This window comes from Aquila chrysaetos, chromosome 5, assembly GCF_900496995.4.
Source record: "Aquila chrysaetos chrysaetos chromosome 5, bAquChr1.4, whole genome shotgun sequence".
In the NCBI taxonomy this organism is placed as follows: domain Eukaryota; kingdom Metazoa; phylum Chordata; class Aves; order Accipitriformes; family Accipitridae; genus Aquila; species Aquila chrysaetos.
The window spans coordinates 62953910-62970883 of NC_044008.1; the positions used below are offsets into that span (position 1 = coordinate 62953910).

General features: G+C 47.3%; 1 protein-coding gene across 2 annotated transcripts in view; it reads right to left on the reverse strand.

The window, feature by feature from the left end:
- LOC115342333 (myosin-3-like) overlaps positions 1–9228 on the reverse strand; it is a 28065-nt gene extending 18837 nt beyond the window's left edge. Inside the window, exons 1-14 of one of the 2 annotated variants that reach the window (XM_030016465.2) lie at positions 9214–9228; positions 8444–8695; positions 6049–6192; positions 5805–5961; positions 5007–5034; positions 4817–4925; positions 4175–4267; positions 3786–3849; positions 3606–3704; positions 2107–2210; positions 1888–2026; positions 1218–1336; positions 866–1015; positions 240–410 (exon numbers count right to left, since the gene is read on the reverse strand). In XM_030016465.2, coding sequence (XP_029872325.1) covers positions 240–410; positions 866–1015; positions 1218–1336; positions 1888–2026; positions 2107–2210; positions 3606–3704; positions 3786–3849; positions 4175–4267; positions 4817–4925; positions 5007–5034; positions 5805–5961; positions 6049–6192; positions 8444–8647 — 1581 coding nt within the window. In that variant the 5' untranslated portion in view covers positions 8648–8695; positions 9214–9228. Of the gene's footprint in view, positions 1–239; positions 411–865; positions 1016–1217; positions 1337–1887; positions 2027–2106; positions 2211–3605; positions 3705–3785; positions 3850–4174; positions 4268–4816; positions 4926–5006; positions 5035–5804; positions 5962–6048; positions 6193–8443; positions 8696–9213 lie in introns of those variants that run through there. The other variant, XM_030016464.2, reaches the window with a different exon arrangement.
- Between the last annotated feature and the right edge of the window lie 7746 nt (positions 9229–16974).

Here is a 16974-nt window from a genome sequence, read left to right on the forward strand (position 1 = left end):
TTTATAATGATCTCGAAGAAAGAAAGAACAGAGAAATAAAAGCAACGTCTTTTTAGAAAGCAGAATGCATTTCCAGTCAGTGGATAATTAATGAGAAGGGTTATGTTTAAAGGAAGGAAGGAGGTAAGGAGACCTGGAAGCTTCACAGAGATTGTATTGAAGGCACTCAGTGCAAACACTCTCGAGAACCCCTTCCAAATATGATTTGTGTGATTGCACAAGCTGCACAAGAAACTCACCTTTTCTATAAGCTCAATGCAAGCAGCCAGGTCCATCCCAAAGTCAATGAACTCCCACTCAATTCCTTCCTTCTTGTACTCCTCCTGCTCCAGCACAAACATGTGGTGGTTGAAAAACTGTTGCAGTTTCTCATTGGTGAAGTTGATGCACAGCTGCTCAAAGCTGTTGAACTAATATTTGAGTAAATGTGTTAATACTGTTAAACTGACTCAAATCAATTTATTTCATAGAGATGTCAAGGCAAGGTCAGCCAGACTATCCCTGAAGAGTTTTGATAATAGCATAAAGAATATATCACAGGTTGTCCAGGCTTACAGAAAAGTTGTGCTGTGCAGCACATGGTTGATGTAGCCTGCATTGGCGATGTTTTTGGGTGACCCTAATGTCACTAAATACAGATTCTGTGGGGAGGGAGACAGCAGCTTCATGGCTATGCTTCTGTCGTTTCTTTTCTCTTACAAAGTGGGTGATGACTCTACAAAGGCAGAAGCAGCTTCAGAGACATTTGCCCTGTTCTTGAGGGCTGCATTGGGGTGAGGAGAAGGAAAGGTTGGAAAAGTCAAACAAAAGGAAAAAAAGCATTTAAAGACAGCCAGAAGTCTAAGAGTGCTATTTAAAACCAAACCTCAAAAATCTCAAAGCCAGCAATGTCTAAGACCCCAATAAAGTGCTGTCTTGGCAGCTTTGTATCCAGTTGTTGGTTGATGCGCATCACCATCCACAAGAAGAGTTTTTCATAGACTGACTTGGAAATGGCATTCACTGCCTGGTGCACCTGCAGGGAGATGGTTCACACAGCTGTGTCAGGGCACTGCTCGTGCATCTTCAGAATAAAATGCCCCTCCACCATGCACAGATACAGTCAGCCCACAAAGTACACTAATAGGCCTTAATGGTCCTGACCATCCTCAGCTGTGACCTGCACCCACTCCTGTCCCTTAGGGACAGGACAGTCCCTGCTGTTCCCTGACACTCACCTGATCTGCTGTTTGGCCCTTCATGACATATTCATTTCCCACTTTGACCCGGGGATAGCACAAAGCTTTTAGCAAGTCTGCTGAGTTCAGGCCCATCAGGTATGCTGCTTTGTCAGCTTCTGTAAAACAATAAAAAAAGCTGAAAGACATTCTTCTTAGCTGGGACAGACAGAATGCATTGGAGCTAGCCAGAGCTCACTCTGAAACCTGGCACACTGGTTGGCTTTACTCTATTCACAAAGCTTGACCAACATTCTCATTTACTTTTCCAAATAGTCTTGCAGGGCTGGTCCTCATGATTGAGTGGCTATGGCAGCCCCAACAGGTGTGGTAAAACCAGTGAATGCATTGGTGATGGGACAACAGAGTGTTTTTCCCTTTGAGCCACTTCTCCACAATATCACACAAGCAAAACAAGTCTGGATGTGTTACCAGAAACTGGTGAACACTACAGTAACGTGTCCCAGGCACACGGTCCTTCAGCAGAGCCACCAGGAATAAAGTGGATGCAGAAAGTGAATCTACAGGACGTGGTAAGTGGAAGGTTGAACCTCCTTTTTATGCTCATCAAGAAACAATTGCTTCTTTCCTGGAAGAATCCTTGCATTTCTAGTGAAAAATGGTATGAAAACAGTTCAAAATATGTCTCTCCAAGCCATGAAGGTATTACCTTCTGTGCCATCCGGCTCTGCCTGCTCCTCACGTGGTTTCTGCTTGAACTTCATGTTCCCATAGTGCAGGATTGCCCCTGTCAGTTTGTAAATCCCCATTCTCTCATCAGGGCTGAAGCCCAAAATGGCAATGGCTGCCTGCACACCAGATAGATCAGCTGATTATAATGGTGGTGATGGTAAAAGTGATACTGTGTCTCCTTGCTAAATGTACTCACATCTGTGGCAACAAGCTCCTCCTGGTCATCAATGCTGGCCACAGAAATCTCCCCTTGGCTGATGAAGGGGTAGTCGTATGGGTTGGTTGTGATGAGGAGCATCTCTGAAAAGCAAATGAAGGAGTGAGAGACAGATCCTGGCAATGAAAATGGAACAATGGCTCAGCAAGGTTTCACAGGCTCTTTTTCCTTTTGCATCCCCAAACTCTTGGGTTTTTATTAAAAGACAAGAAAGACAGAGTAAAGCCATTCATCTGTGTTCCACTGGATGAGCAGAAAGTCCCAGGCAGGTTCTCAGTCCTACCAGTTTAATATGCTGTGAACCAGGAGCCGAACACTCAGCACTGGCAGACAAGGAACAAGGGCCATCCAAAGAAACAGCTTTTAGGAAAGATACTTTTAGGTAAGACTCATACGTGCTTATCATCATACATGACATATACTAATCCATCCTGAATGACCCTTGCACCCACTGGTGTTGTGTGCTGGTGCACATAAGTAATACAAACATGTGTGTTTATCTCCATCTAATTGAGGCCAAAATTCACAATTCATTTTCAGTCCTAAATCCTATGGCAGAGTAAGAGGAGAAGGGAAGGTGTGCAGATGTGCAGTGGGGTTGTGCAGCGTGCAGGACAGGAAGCCCTCCATACATAAGAAGATAAATCTGTCTGTGTCCTTGTACAGATATGCAGTCTCCTGGCACACAGCAGTCTCTCTGGGAAGGGAAAAGGGAGGTAGTAAATGTCAGGAGGGCACATAGTGTGAGGATGGTGGTAGGAGCTCCACCTTGGGAAATGCTCTGTGGATAGTTGGGAGGGATGGGCAGAGAGGAGTAAGGATGAGTGCAGTAGTCGAGTGTGTGGCAAAAGGGTTTGGGACAGATGCAGGGCATGGGTAGGGTATGCCATGGCAGTGGGAAGGGGGAAAAGGCTGGAGGGGCTATACTGGAAACAGGAAGAACTTTTGCACATATGATGAAGAATTCAGATAGATGGTTTGTAGATCAGGATATCTGGTCATTCTGCACCCAGGGAATTTCTCACCTTTCTGTTGAAGATTATTCACCAGATCTGGCCCATATAAGTTGGAATTTCCACACCAGCAAGAACAGCAAGGTGTAAGGCAGAGTAAATTAGCCACCCCCACACCTCACCTGCACACAGTTTGCATTAGAACTTACCCAGGGCAGATAAATTGGAGGTGGAGTAACCCCTAGCGTGACACCATTATATAGAGATAAAAGTGCTGTGTACAGCTTTGGTAACCCAGTCATTGTTAATGCTGGAAAGTGGATGACATTAATAAGCATATGATCAAAGCTTCAGTGCTTTGCACAGCCTGAGGCACCTGCCGAAAATGGAAGCTGGGTGCTTGTGACACATGGTACAAGGCCAGAATGTGCCACTGGACCCTCCATCACTGAGCTGGCATATTTAGGGAAAAGTATCCCATATTGATTTTACTGTAAAATGTCACCAGGTGATGGCTGTCCTTACCAAGCAGTTCAGGCTTCTTATTGGAGAGGATCTGGTAGAAGATGTGGTAGCTTCTCTCAGCTTTCAGCTGGAAAGTAACTCTTGACTTTTCCAACAAGTCTGTAATATGTATGCACATATAAATTTTTCAAGCTCCTCTTTACTTTTTATTAAAGCAGTAAGCCCCCCTCATTTACTCACAGGTCTCAATGTCACCAGAGGCCAGTTTTCCAGAGGTACCAAAATGAATACGAATGAATTTACCCTGGCAAACAGACAAAAGGTAGCGGTCAGTGCAGCATTCCCAGGGTAATATGCCAGAGTGTTTTTCTCTCTTGAATCTCAGTGACAGCATCTCCAAATCACTCTGAATTATCTTAGATATTCAAAGATAGATAAAGGGGAACAGTTTGTTGCAGCCCACGCAGCTATGAGCACGGAACAGCTGTAAACACATCGGCATCTGACAAACAACCAAGAAATTTGTCAGCAAGAACATTTCTCCCAGCCCAGTGGCTCCCAGTTGCAAGTAACAAGCAGGCAAACAGGATTAGGAACGCAGGAGGGCAGAGAGAAACATGACGACTCACAAAACGCGAGGAGTTGTCATTTCTCACAGTCTTGGCATTCCCGAAGGCCTCCAGCAGTGGGTTAGCACTGATGATTTGATCCTCAAGCGTACCCTGCGAAAATGTTTGAATAATTATTGAAAAACACCATGGGCTCTGTGGTAGGAAAAAGTGACTATATTGCAGCTCGCCTGATTACATGCGCAACCACATGCCCTTCATTTCAGCTGTACAGCATTACTACAGCATCTTCTTGACTACAGTGCCAAGAACCAGTACTGTGTGTAAAAGGTAAATAATTCATTTTTCTCTTATTCAGAATTTCTCCCATGGACAGAGCTCTCATCTCTCAGCCACAGGGACAGACTGGTCTGTGTGAAGAAACTGGAACTTATGATTCTTCCTGGACACCAATCCCCCAGACCTGATTTCAGTCCAGGTGAAGCTACACCTGGGCAGTGACAGTGGCAGCTCCGGTGCCTTGTATTTGTTGTGGTCCTAACTGCCTATCAGCCCCTGGTCTTACTGCCTTTTGAGAGAGTGGCTGAGGCTAATAAAAGATATTTCATATTTTGAGGTAAATGTTTGTCACCAGTGTTTGTCCACAGCCACAAGCTGATAACATCCCAAACTGTCCCTCTGCCAGGCATTTCTTCCTCACACCTTCATCCAGGACTCCTTCTTCTTCGCTAGGTCCCCACTCGCTGCAATTGTTGCAAAGTACTGGATGACACGCTTCGTGTTCACAGTCTTCCCCGCACCAGATTCTCCACTGTTGAATGAAAGCACAGAGTGAAGAATTATCTGCCCAGTTTTTGTTGGAGACAAAGTTCAAAGTGACAGATGTACTTACGTGATTAGGATAGACTGATTTTCACGATCTGTCAAAGGGAAAAATAACTGCAGTCAGAGAAGCTGTAGGGAAAAGTGCTGGTTCTCAGGTAACCCGTGATCTACTTTCCATCGAAGGGAAAGAAACAAAATCTCTGCAAGCAAAACTGAAAAGATTCATGGTCTTTTTCTCCTCCTTTCTTCCCATCCCTGTACTCCATTTCTTGTCTTCTCCACCTTTGCTTCATCCTTCACTCTCCTCTGCTTCTGTCTTTACCATTCTTTACCTTTATTACTATTTAATACGGGACAGGACTTGATTCAAACTAAAACCATGTATTTTGGTGAAAGTATTTCTTCCAGCTCTGTTCTGAACCTACCTGCTGTTGCTTGAAGCCATGTGCTGGTGTGCTGACTAGGGACTTCCCAGATAGTGTGTCCTGTCCAACTGCAACTGCCCTTTGCAGTGGTTCCTGTTATGGTGCTTAGCTTAGTACTTAGACCAGAAATACAGATAATGTGCAGTAAAACAGCACAGCACTTCAAAAATAAAAAAACTACTTCAGGAGACAGGAAAAACTGTCTGGAGCTGTTTTTGCATCACCTAGAGATAAAATAGGCACATCTATTCCCAAGTACAACAATTGGAAGCCCAAGCAGATAATATGCAACTTGACACAGAACAAGGGATTGGGGTAGCACACTGTAAGAGAAGGCAAAGGCGACTGAGCCCATGGCAGATGAGGAATGGCATTTGGCAGAAGCAGTGTTTCTGACACATTTTTCTATGAATCTGGTCAAAATAAATAGAAAAGCTCACCAGTCAGCATGAACTGATAGGCATTGTCAGAGATGGAGAAGATGTGTGGAGGGGCCTCCTGGCGCTTCTTGCCTCGGTAGGCCAACACCACCTCCGGGTTGTACACCGGCAGCCACTTGTAGGGGTTGACAGTGACGCAGAAGAGACCCGAGTAGGTCTGCAGGAAAGGAAACAGAACAGGAGAGTCACTGAAGTTCATCTCCTGGCAGCTTGATTTTCTCCCTTGCCATGAGAGGGAACTTACATATATCATCCAGGAGCTGTAGCGGTCCTTGAGGTTGTAGAGGACGGCAGGTTCATGCAGGTGGGTCAGCATGGCCACATCCTCAATTCTGTCAAACTTAGGTGGGTTCATGGCATATACATCATCAGATTTGACAACAAGCGTCTATAATTCAGAAAGAAAGATTTAACCTTGATTCAGCAACTCTCGGTGCTCCTTCCACATGTACACACAGAGACACAAACACAGAGAAGTAATAACATCTGTAAGGTGGCTCTAATTCATATTTTTCTTTCTGTTTAACTGTGCAAAACAAGATATGGCTATTACAGGGCAGACACTGCTGCCAGCCAGGAACCCTACAACACTGGCAAATTTACAGGATGTAAATTTACTGTCCTGGAATTGCTACAACCACACAGACAGGATTTGTGCTGGACCAGATCTTTCTACGCTTTATTGCTGCTTATGAACTTCAGGTTGCTGCTGCTCATGGCTGTAATAGCCAGGGGCACAACTGCTGGCTAGTCTACCTTTCAGCCTCCAAGACTCACACTGCACAGTGCTGGAGAGATAGAACACTAACAGCATAAGATTCATCAACAGCAAACCCTTCCTTGGAACAGATTTGTTCCACTCCTGCCTGTTGCCATTCCTAATTAAACAAAGGCTCTAGCTCTATGAAACAGCACCGTCTACTGGGCTCACATTGCGGGTGACCATCCTGTCACACAGCCAGAGCCTGTGGATGGGTGGGGAGGGGGGCAGATGTGCAGGAAAGCAGATGCACACAGATGGCAGCAGCTTATCTTGGCCACACTGACCCATGAAGGAGCTTGAAAATCCTGTTGTCATTTTTGCAGATGGCTTTTCCCATTGCTTTTATGCTGTAATTTCTGCTCCCATGGACTGGTCCAAGCGGACTAGTCCAATCCAAGGAAGAAATAGTGTTACTGCAATCATACTTGATTCAGAAAGACTGAACACCATTTCCAAACTCAGGTCCTGACTAGTGGAATGATCTTGGACTTCTTTTGAGAAAGTAAGAATTACAGGCACAGTTTTCAAAAGCAGCTTCCTGATATGTGTGCCTAAATACCTTTTAAAGCGTTCAAACACTTGAGCAATTGGGATTCATGGAAAGTCTCTGTATAGAACAAGAGATCGCACATTAACTGCTGCTCACAGGACCTATCTGGGAGTCACTATAGAGGCTTCTAACATAATGTCAGTTCAGTGCTCAGTAGAGGGCAGGAAGCTCTAAAATATTAGGAATTATTAGAAAAGAAAGGGAGAAAAGAAGAAAGTTTTATGAAGGATGTGTCCATCGGCTCATTCACACCTTCATTACTGATCACACCTCTTAGAAAGGATATAGTTGTACTAGAAATACGCCAGAGAAGAGAAATAAAGATGGTCACAGGTATGAAACAGCTTTGCTATGAGGAGATCATAACTTGATTGGGATTTGGGGGTAAAAAGGAGACACTTTCGAAGTCTGCAAAGTCAGGAATAGTGGAGAGAACCATGGCCATAGCAAGGAAGAATTATTTACTTCTTCTCCTTGTGAAAAAATAAGCTGAAATTACCAGGCTGCATATTGCAGAGAAAAGGAAGCACTTTACACATACTCCAATTTTAAACTGTGGAAATCTTTCCCACAGGACACTACAGAGGTAAAAGATCAAATGGATATAAAAAAGCCAGCCCCCAGGAAAGCAGGTCCTTATACACAGCAGCCTGCTGCAGCCTCTGCTCAGTCACATACCTGCGATTGCTGGAGGCTGGGGGTGAACCAATGGATGACTGCTTTATTCTTTATTTGCTTTCTTAAAAATCTTGTAGCACCTACTGCCAAGATGTTGGTTGAGGTAGTTCTTTGGGCTGCTGCAGCTATTCTTACAAAAGTTATGAGGACACAACCTGCTAAGACATTTCAGCATTTTTGCAAGATTAACAACTTGGAGGCTCCTCTAGGAAACTGTTTGCAGCCAGTGACACTGATAATTTCACATGCAAAGGGGACTTTCAAAGTAGCTGCCTGCTCTGCTACCAGTAAAGGAAGGAATTTATCAGTGGATATGACAGTGTTAGATGAGAAAGAGTTAAAAGCAGCAGTTGAGAAATGCTAAGACTGGCAAGGCTGTTAAGACTGGCAACCCAACTTGTTTCAGAGCATTGCCTGATCTTTAAAGCCTAAACCAAGAATAATTATCCAATGGATACCTTCATCCCAGCATCCAGAGCAACACTTTTCCTCTGGCGGTTGTGCTGGTCCCAAAGGGCAGGGAAGGGCAGGGGCAGGACAAATTTCTTGCCTGAGCTAGTCTAGTGCTTTCTGTGTTCCTTGACACCCTAGCAGATGTCCTAGGGCCCTCAGCAGGGCAGGGAGGAGGGCCAGGAGGAATGCACTTACTCTGCCGTCCTCTGTCTCAACAGTTAGCTTCCCATCCTGTGCAGCCTTGATCTTCGCTTTGGTGTACTCCACCTCGGGGTCAGCCACAAAGCAGTAGGTCTTGGCATCAAAAGGCTGGTTCTGGGCTTCTATTCTCTCCTTCTCTGATTTGCGCAGGTATGGTGCCGCCTCACCAAAAACCTCCATGCCAGCGTCTCTGCTCATGGCTGAAGCTGACAGACAGACCCTGCTGTGGTGGTCCTCTGTGTGGTCTTTAAGAGTCAAGCAGAGTCGAGCTGAACATCCACCAGCCCTCCCAAGTTGGCTGCTCTGAGAGCACCCTTCCCATCTCTCGGATGCATGCTGCAAGGTCTTAAGGGAGGTATTTGCCTTTCAAAGCTGGAATGTACAAAAGCAACGAAGAAGAGCTGCCACCCTTCACAGCCCCAAGGAAAGGGGATCCATGCCTGTAGGAGCAGGAGGGCTCCCTGGGGAAGTGCGGGAAAGGGGAGGGATATCTGAAGAATTTACATAGTCCGTAGTAAGACTGAAGCCCTGAAGCCTGTTTTTCTTCCAGTTCTCCATTTATGATTTCCCCCACTCCCTTTTAACATGGAGCCTGTCCTAGTCCTCTGGTGGGCAGCTGTAGCTGGCAGGAACAGACATGTACCATGGCCCATTAGAGCAGCTCATGCAGGGGGAAGAACGGGGATCTGCCCACAGTGAGCACAAGGGAAAAGCCAGCTCATGCCAGTCTGGGCAATCTATTAGTTTTCATGCCTCAAACTCACCTTAACAATCAGTCAACAGAAAGAAGGAAGGAAAACGCTGACATCTCTGATCTCTGAAAGAGAAAGAATGGAAAGTCAGACTCCAGCTAAGCTACAGCCTCTCCGAAGGCCCAATACCTCTCGCTGACTTACTGCTAGCAACTACTCCAGTTGAGGACCAGTGAAGTAACCTGCAGATACCAGTCCTTCCCTACCCACAAAACGGCTCAGCGGGGAATCCACAGCAGATTTCCCACCGCGAGGATCCAAGCACATGGAACAGCACCTGTGGCAGGAGCCCTCCACCACTCTGCCGGTCAGTCACAGCACGGCCACCAGCATGGCCAGGGGATCAGGAGCCACAAACAAGAGCTTTCCCCCTGACAGATTTTATAGGCTCAGTCCCTTCTCTTAGCTCGGCCCCTTGCCTATATTTGGAAGGAAGGGATCGACACTCCTGCCTCCTCACCAATTCATATTTGTTTTCTGCCATATACAGCACGTAAAGAAAGGAGCCGCTCTTTTTTCCAACTTTAGTAACTTCAGGACCTTACTGTGGTTTGTAAGCTCTTTGTTGTGAGAATCTCCTCTACTGGGAACATGCTCTCCTGCCAGCTACAACCACGGCCGGCACTTCACTCATACCTGCTCTCACCTATATGTCAAAGAAATAATAGTCCAGAAGGGACCTGCCCCACTGCTCCTACTCATGGGATGCCTGGGCAGAGTTGCACAGTGGCAAGGGAACGCAAAGCAGCTACCAGTGGCAAGGGAACGCAAAGCAGCTACCTGTGGGGTGGAGGGCAAGGCCACAGGAAGGGAAAAGGGTGATGAGGATTCATGTAGGATCTGTTTTGGCAATTCTTGTGGCTTCCCATCACTGCATGGGTCAGGGAGAATGGGAGGAAAGGCCGTGACTGAAATATGATGTGACAAACCATAGCAAAATAGAAGCTAATCAGAAAGAACAACACCCAAATCCAGCCAGGGATGGACGTTTCATGAATGCCAAACCCTGAATACGCTACAGAAATTTAGCTTCAGATACTGCTTTGGCCACCTAGGACATTCACTACCCTTGCTGCCAAAAGGAGCTGCAGAAGCCATGTCACACCGTGCTATCAGGTTCTTAGACACAGCTGATTGCAATTCCCAGGTGAGAAGGATATTGGTAAGGGGACATAGTAGCCACCAAAACATTGGGCACTACCCACTTTTGCATGCCAGCTAGGACAGTGCAGCTCTGCTCAATCCTGAGCGCTTGTAACCCAGAGCACCATTTTCACATGAATCCCTGGGGCTGTAGGCTCGGCCATGCCTGGGGAAAGGCAGAGCTGTGTCTGAGAAGAAGCAGGCTGTGCAAGGATAATACACTGCACCTATGCAACTCTTGCTTGAGCAGCACAGACCGAGGACTGGCAGCAAGGCATGGCCAGCATAGGCTCAGACACCCCTCTCCCTTCCCGAGAGCAGGGCTGTGCCACAGGCTTCCAGGACCACACTGCCAAACCACCATCGAATCCACTTTAGCCTATGTGTGTGTCCTGAAAAGCATAAGAAACCAGTGGGAATTAGCATGGAGAAAAATAAAAATGTAGCTAAATTCTCCAGCTCTGCAGGAGAGGTTGGAGGTCAGGCAGGACCCAGAGCTGAGCTCTCCCATCTCAGGGCAAAGCACCATGACCACTGGGCAGCCCAGCCAGGCTTCTGCCGGGTTACTCTTTTTTCTGGCCCAACAACCTGTGTTCTCGGTTGCACTTTTTCAGTAAGATAAAACCCTCACTGACTCTTGCAACAGTCTTGCAAATCTGACTCATAAACTCCTGCAAAGGGGGTATGAACCCCCTTCAGGCCAGGGTGGGCTTTGAATGGAGGTCTTCCAGTCCCAGTCCCAAATGCTCTATTTGGTTGGTACAGAGCAGACAGGCAATGACTACAAATTGATCTCACCTGGCAGGGCAGGTGAGGACAGCAGTTGGGAGGAGTGATGGGAGCCTTCATGCCTGCACAGATAGAGATAGCTCCTGGTGCATGAGCAGAAGGGTTTCCTCTGCCCCAAGTCATTCTGCCTGTTTTGGTTGTCTTCTGTCGCTGTTCATTATCACCCGTTCACCCTCCTCAACGCATGGATACTCATCCAAGGCTACAGCACCAGCCTTCCCTCACCAGAATGAAGCCTACAGGACTTGTGGGAAGCCAGAAGCCTACCCCAAATGGCTCCTGCCACCACCCAAAGCACCACTCCCAGCTGGAGCATCCTGGGGCAACTGCGGCTACTTCGGCAGCATGGGGGAAGTCACCTCATCTTTCAGACACAGTGGCTGGCCCTGCTTGTGTTTGCCCAAGGAAAGCTGACCCCATCGTCTTGCAGGAGTGTCACTGTCACTAGTGTTTTGACAAACATGTTCCATGTTGCCCTTAATTTCACTTAAGGTCACTAAAAATGGACACCACAGCCACATATGTCATGAACCATGAACTCCTAGAATCCCCCTAAGCCTGGAGGATGAGGGAAAGCTTTTTTTAGCAAGCATCCCGTGATCAGCCCTTTGAACTCAGCACAGTGGATGTACTGAGTGTCTGCAAAAAGCCAAGACACACCAGACCAACCGTCAGTTTGGGGCTTTGTCCTGACACTGAATTGTCAGTGTGATTCAGACAGTGCCTTTTGTGCTCACAGGCATGCCTAAAAGCAAGGGGGCCAGACCCTACTCGCCACACCCAGCTGTAGGATCAGAGCAAAGAGCACACACAGGCAGCAAGGACACTCTCCCTGTTCTCTCTCCCTGGTTCAGGTGCCCAGCTGGGAGCAGAATGCAGAAAAACAATTAGCAATGAGCAATGACCCACAGGTAGCCCCTGCTGCCAACTAGTCACAGGCCTCTGCTGAGCACTGCACCACGAACATACAGGACTGCTTAAAACCATTTGCACGCAGCCATTGCCTCAAATGCTCTAAATCAGGGCCATCCAGTATATCCACAAGCTGTAGTATCATTTCGTGTTCTCCCCAGCCCAGCAAGGGTTAGTAGCTAAAAAAATACACACTAACTACTTTCAGATCTCTAATTCTGATCCATGAACTACGTAACCAGCTACAACAGCCATTGCTATTACATGCCTGCTATTTGAAAAGGCCCCACTTTTCATTATAACAGTCACACTCTTATTTCTAGCAGTTCTCCATCATTGTATGAAAACATTTCTCAAGATAATAGTTGCTGTAAAATCTTATCAGAACGTAGCCTGGAGCAAGGGCTGAGATACAAAAATGCGCCTGTTACACTGCAAAGCAGGAATGCTGACAGACTCAGGGAGTGCAGATGTATCTTTACATCTAGATTTTTGGGGTTTTTTTTTAATTTGGTCTTAAGGACATGCATTAGATTTTTCTGGCTCAAGAAATAAGTGTACAAAACTTTCTATGTTCAGACTTGTCTGTGCTTTGGAGTCTTTGAATGTTTGACAAGCTGTATGAACAGGGATGACAGAGCTTCATGCAAATGAAAATTACAGTGCCATGATAGATCTAAAACTTAAATCTTTTTTTATAAATGACAATAGGATTTGACTGAGTGGAACACTGCAGGTGTTTAAACCCAACCAAGGAAATACCAAAATTTCAGGAAGCTGAAGAAAGATTACTGCTTTTATTCCATGTGTTTGGAGTTTTCCAGAGAGCAACTGCTTTAGAAATACTCCATATTTCATCCTGGCAAGGTGGCTATTTTTCCCACCCTGCAGAGGAGATCACACATGAATGATTTGCCTCCTCTAATGGAAAGAGGTTGGGCCAGACTCAAAGCAGGCTGTGGTCATCTGGGTGCCAGCATCTGGGTACTGGATTTCAAGGTGAAATCCAGACCCCAGGGGCTTTACATGAAGCTTCTTGTGCTGTGCAGGGGATCATTAAGCACCTCAGAAGGACAATTCACAAACTCTGCTAAAAAAAGGGGGATATGCTTAGCCTGAGCTGAGTGACAATGCTGAGCACCCAACCTTTCAGTGTCGGTCCCAGAGCCTGTTGCTGCCTTTGGAGGGCTTGAGTGGACCTCAGCCCCTCTGACTGGGCTGGCTCTGATTGCTCCCAGCAGGACCAGCAGGCAGGAAATGGGAGACCTGAAATCAAACCTTTTCTTAGCCTGGGGGTTTTTAGCTGATGTCTCTCACCTTCCCAGAAGTCAAGACAGATGTTAAAGTCAGTGTCAGAAGGAGGGGCAGCAGAAGGAAACCTCACTGCAGCCTGGAGGCTCCAGGGCTCAGCTGGTGGACACTTTGCTCCCAGAATAATGTCTGGTTTTATGGTCCTATTCCTGTAGAGAGATACTTCTTATTGCACTCCCAGGGCTGGAGAACATGTCAACCATTTCCCCTAAACCCCAGGATCGTTCAGGATTAGTCTCCTACCCACAAAGCCATTACCTACAACAGGCCACACACAAGTGCCACCTCTGCACTTGTGGAGGATCCTGCTAGCCCTCAGGAAAACCCAAAGCTGCATGTGCTGGGGCAGAACGGTCCGAGCAAGATGAGTGCAGGCCTTGGGCTTGCTGCTGTGAACCCAGGTCATCATGGTCCACCACATCTCGATTCAGGTGCCTGTGGCCCAGGAGCAAGGGTTTAGCTGCACACCCATGTTCTGAGCAATGGGCCCCTTTAATAGACATCTTTTCAAATATGAACAAAATGCACTAAAAATATAAACTAAGTTAAGAAATAGTGTGGTGCAAAGGGAGAGATCAGTGGCTGAGGAGGGATGTCTTACCTTCTCATGAGCCTGTATCTAACACACAGACTCTCAGGAGCCATCATTGCTGCTGCGAGCTGGCGTGGCATGGAGGTGATGGTGCTGCCAGCAGCCCAAAGGGGGGCTGTCAGACAAGCTTCGAGCCAGCACTGTCCCTCCACTGCTGCAGGGCACCTGGAGAAGTGCAGGCACAGCCCAACATGAGCAGGTCAGTGTATGCAGCACCAGCGAGGATGGGGCTGCTGGGCCCTTCTAAAAACAGTCTGGTCTTATGGGGCACTGGAAATGACTCCAGTGAAGCAGAAGGTCTAATTAAAGAGCTTACAAGTAAACCTGCTGGGTTTTTTTCTCACAAATATAAATTATCTAGAAATGTGCACTCTAAGAAAGCCAGAGGCTAGTATCTCATCTTCTTCTACACTGCAGCTCTGCATTACAACTACTTCAAAAGTCCTGGATACTAAAAACAACTGAAATAAAGTATACAGATTATATGTGCATCAAATTGCAACTAAGCGAAATTATCACTGCAACTAAGTGTTTTCTGACACAAGGAATGGTGCGCATTGCTGCATTCCTGCTAATGTTCACCAGCTTCTGGTTTCAATTACTTTCAGCTTTCCTGAATATAAAAGGACTGGGCTGACCTTTCCCCTGCCAGATGTCTATGGTGAAAGTTTTCATGAAGAGGTCAGCAAAATACATCCATGATTTCTGGGACTGAGGCTTGGAGCATGTGTACTGCAGGGAGCTGCAGTGGGCACACTGTGCACATGCATAGCCAAGAGAAGACCAGGATCTTTTCAACAGGGGAAAACAGACCCAAAAGCAAAATGAAGACCATAGAGTCAGTGCCAATACCAGACTGTGCCATGTTGATCTCTCTGCAACGCCCTTCTCTCTGATTTGGTCCCTAAGATCGTCCAACACAGAGCACCAACCTAGGACCCAGCATGGAGACCAAATCACCCGCTAATCACCCAGCCCTCCTCCAGAGACCTCATAGTGCCATGCCCTGAGGTTGCCCCTCTTTTTCCAGAGACACCTCCCAGGCTGATCAGTGGCTCTGTGCCTCACTTCACAGACCCAGGCTTGGGTGTAGGGGCTAGGTCTCATACCCCTGCATCAGGGGGACACCCCAGAACAGCTCCCCATGCATGGGGTGGGCAAGGGAACAGTGCCAGATCTCTGCCCTGCAGCCAGCAGGACCTGGCCAGGCAAGAGGCTCATCAGCTGGCTGAGGCTGAACCCAAGAGTCATGGCTGGTGATGGGGTATCTGCTGCATCTGTCCCAGCAACTGGTGGGAAGACCCAGAAAGAGCTGCTGGGGCCACAGCTTGCTGGAGAACCTACAAACAGTGTCCACCCACGGTGCTGGTTACTAAAATGTGCTCCCTGTAAGTATGGAAAATGAGATGGCCAAATCCCAGCAAATTAGACCTCAAGCTCCACAGTTACAACGTGAGGCCTCCTGCGTAACCTTAACCATGACAAAGAAATGTCTAAGACCAAGCAGGCCATTTCAGAGGACGTGGGACCCAAGGGTGTTACACACACTGGGCAACATTCATTCCCAATATTTTCTTATAAAAGCAAAGGACGCTTATTTCTTGGCCTCGCAAGAGCTGGATTGGGAAAAGCAACCTTTTTGGTTTACTTGTTGGGTGCCTGGATCTCCTTTCTTGGCTCAGAGCTCTGGACTCCTTCTTTGCTCCTCTGGACTCAGTGCTACTTGTGCCCAGGGCCACCCTGCCTCTCCCCTACCACCACACAGTCAGAGGCAGTGCCAGTAGATTGCTCCTGCGAACAGGCCAACTGCACGTGGGATTGGGAGAAGGGGGCTGCTGCCTCACAACAAGGTACAAGGTTGCCCCTTGTGAAGAAGCGCTGACACCATCCCACCACAGTCAGGACTGCCACAAGCTCTGCTGCTTGGTGTTTGGGCAGGCATGAAAGGACGTTCCAGGAGAAGATGAGATTTAGGGTGAGTCCCAGGCCAACGATACCCTGCTTTGTCTTCTCACAGGCAGAGGACAGCGAAACACCTTCCTTTACCACCAAAGCCTTCCTAGGGCACTGCAGAAAGGCCCCAGGGCACACATGTAAGTGCACATCTACTCGCAAACAGCCCTGGGGAACAGCAGCTGCATTACATCTGTTGCTCCATGCTGCCAACATCATTTGCAGACACAGAGCTGTCCTGAGGTGAAGGTCACAAGGGTGCTATCACAGTGAGCTGCATTGCCTTGCAAGGCTTTCTAGTCCTGGTGTTGCCAGGGAGCTTTTATTACTGCCCTTCATTCAGATAAGGGCACTCATGGCTCAATATACCCCCACAAATTAAAGGTGGATTTACTGGCTGGTGTCTTATCTATTTTTGCACAAAGAACTTTGGGAGAACAAGGAGATTTTGTAAGCTGTAGCTGAGTAAGTTTCCTGGTATGCTGAAGGAACCTACTTTATTAAACCAGTAATACACAGCTTAAAACATGAAATGAGCTGGCTCTTGCACAGAGACAGATGCAATCATTCCTGCCCAGGTCTCCCCAGCACAGATCCTCATACTCCCAGGAACATGTACAGCTGATGCAGAGCTGCTAGAAGTCAGGGGCTAGACACTCCATGAGCAGCAGGGCTTGCTTTAAAAAAATCAGTTTCCGTTTGAACCAAACCAAACCTTTTAAATTCTCTTCTGGGGGGAATTAGTTACCTTTTTTCTTTTCTTTTTAGGCCACCAAACCTAAGGGCAATCCAGTAAAACTGACCTGCTTATCAGTTCACATCTAATAGCAAGGACTGTGGCCATTCCCTAGCACAGCCCAGAATATCTGCTTCACTAAGTATACACTCACTGCCCCAAGGCTGGGGAGCTCCTAAGCAGCCCCAGCACACACTGTCCTGGGTCTTCTAGGTGAGCACCCTATGCCGGCAGCAGGGACTGGAAAGCCTTGGCTGCAACCAGCAACCTCAGTGCATCACGGCAGGCTGTTCATAGCTCTGTTTCACTCCTCAGCAGTCCACGCATCATTTGTTTT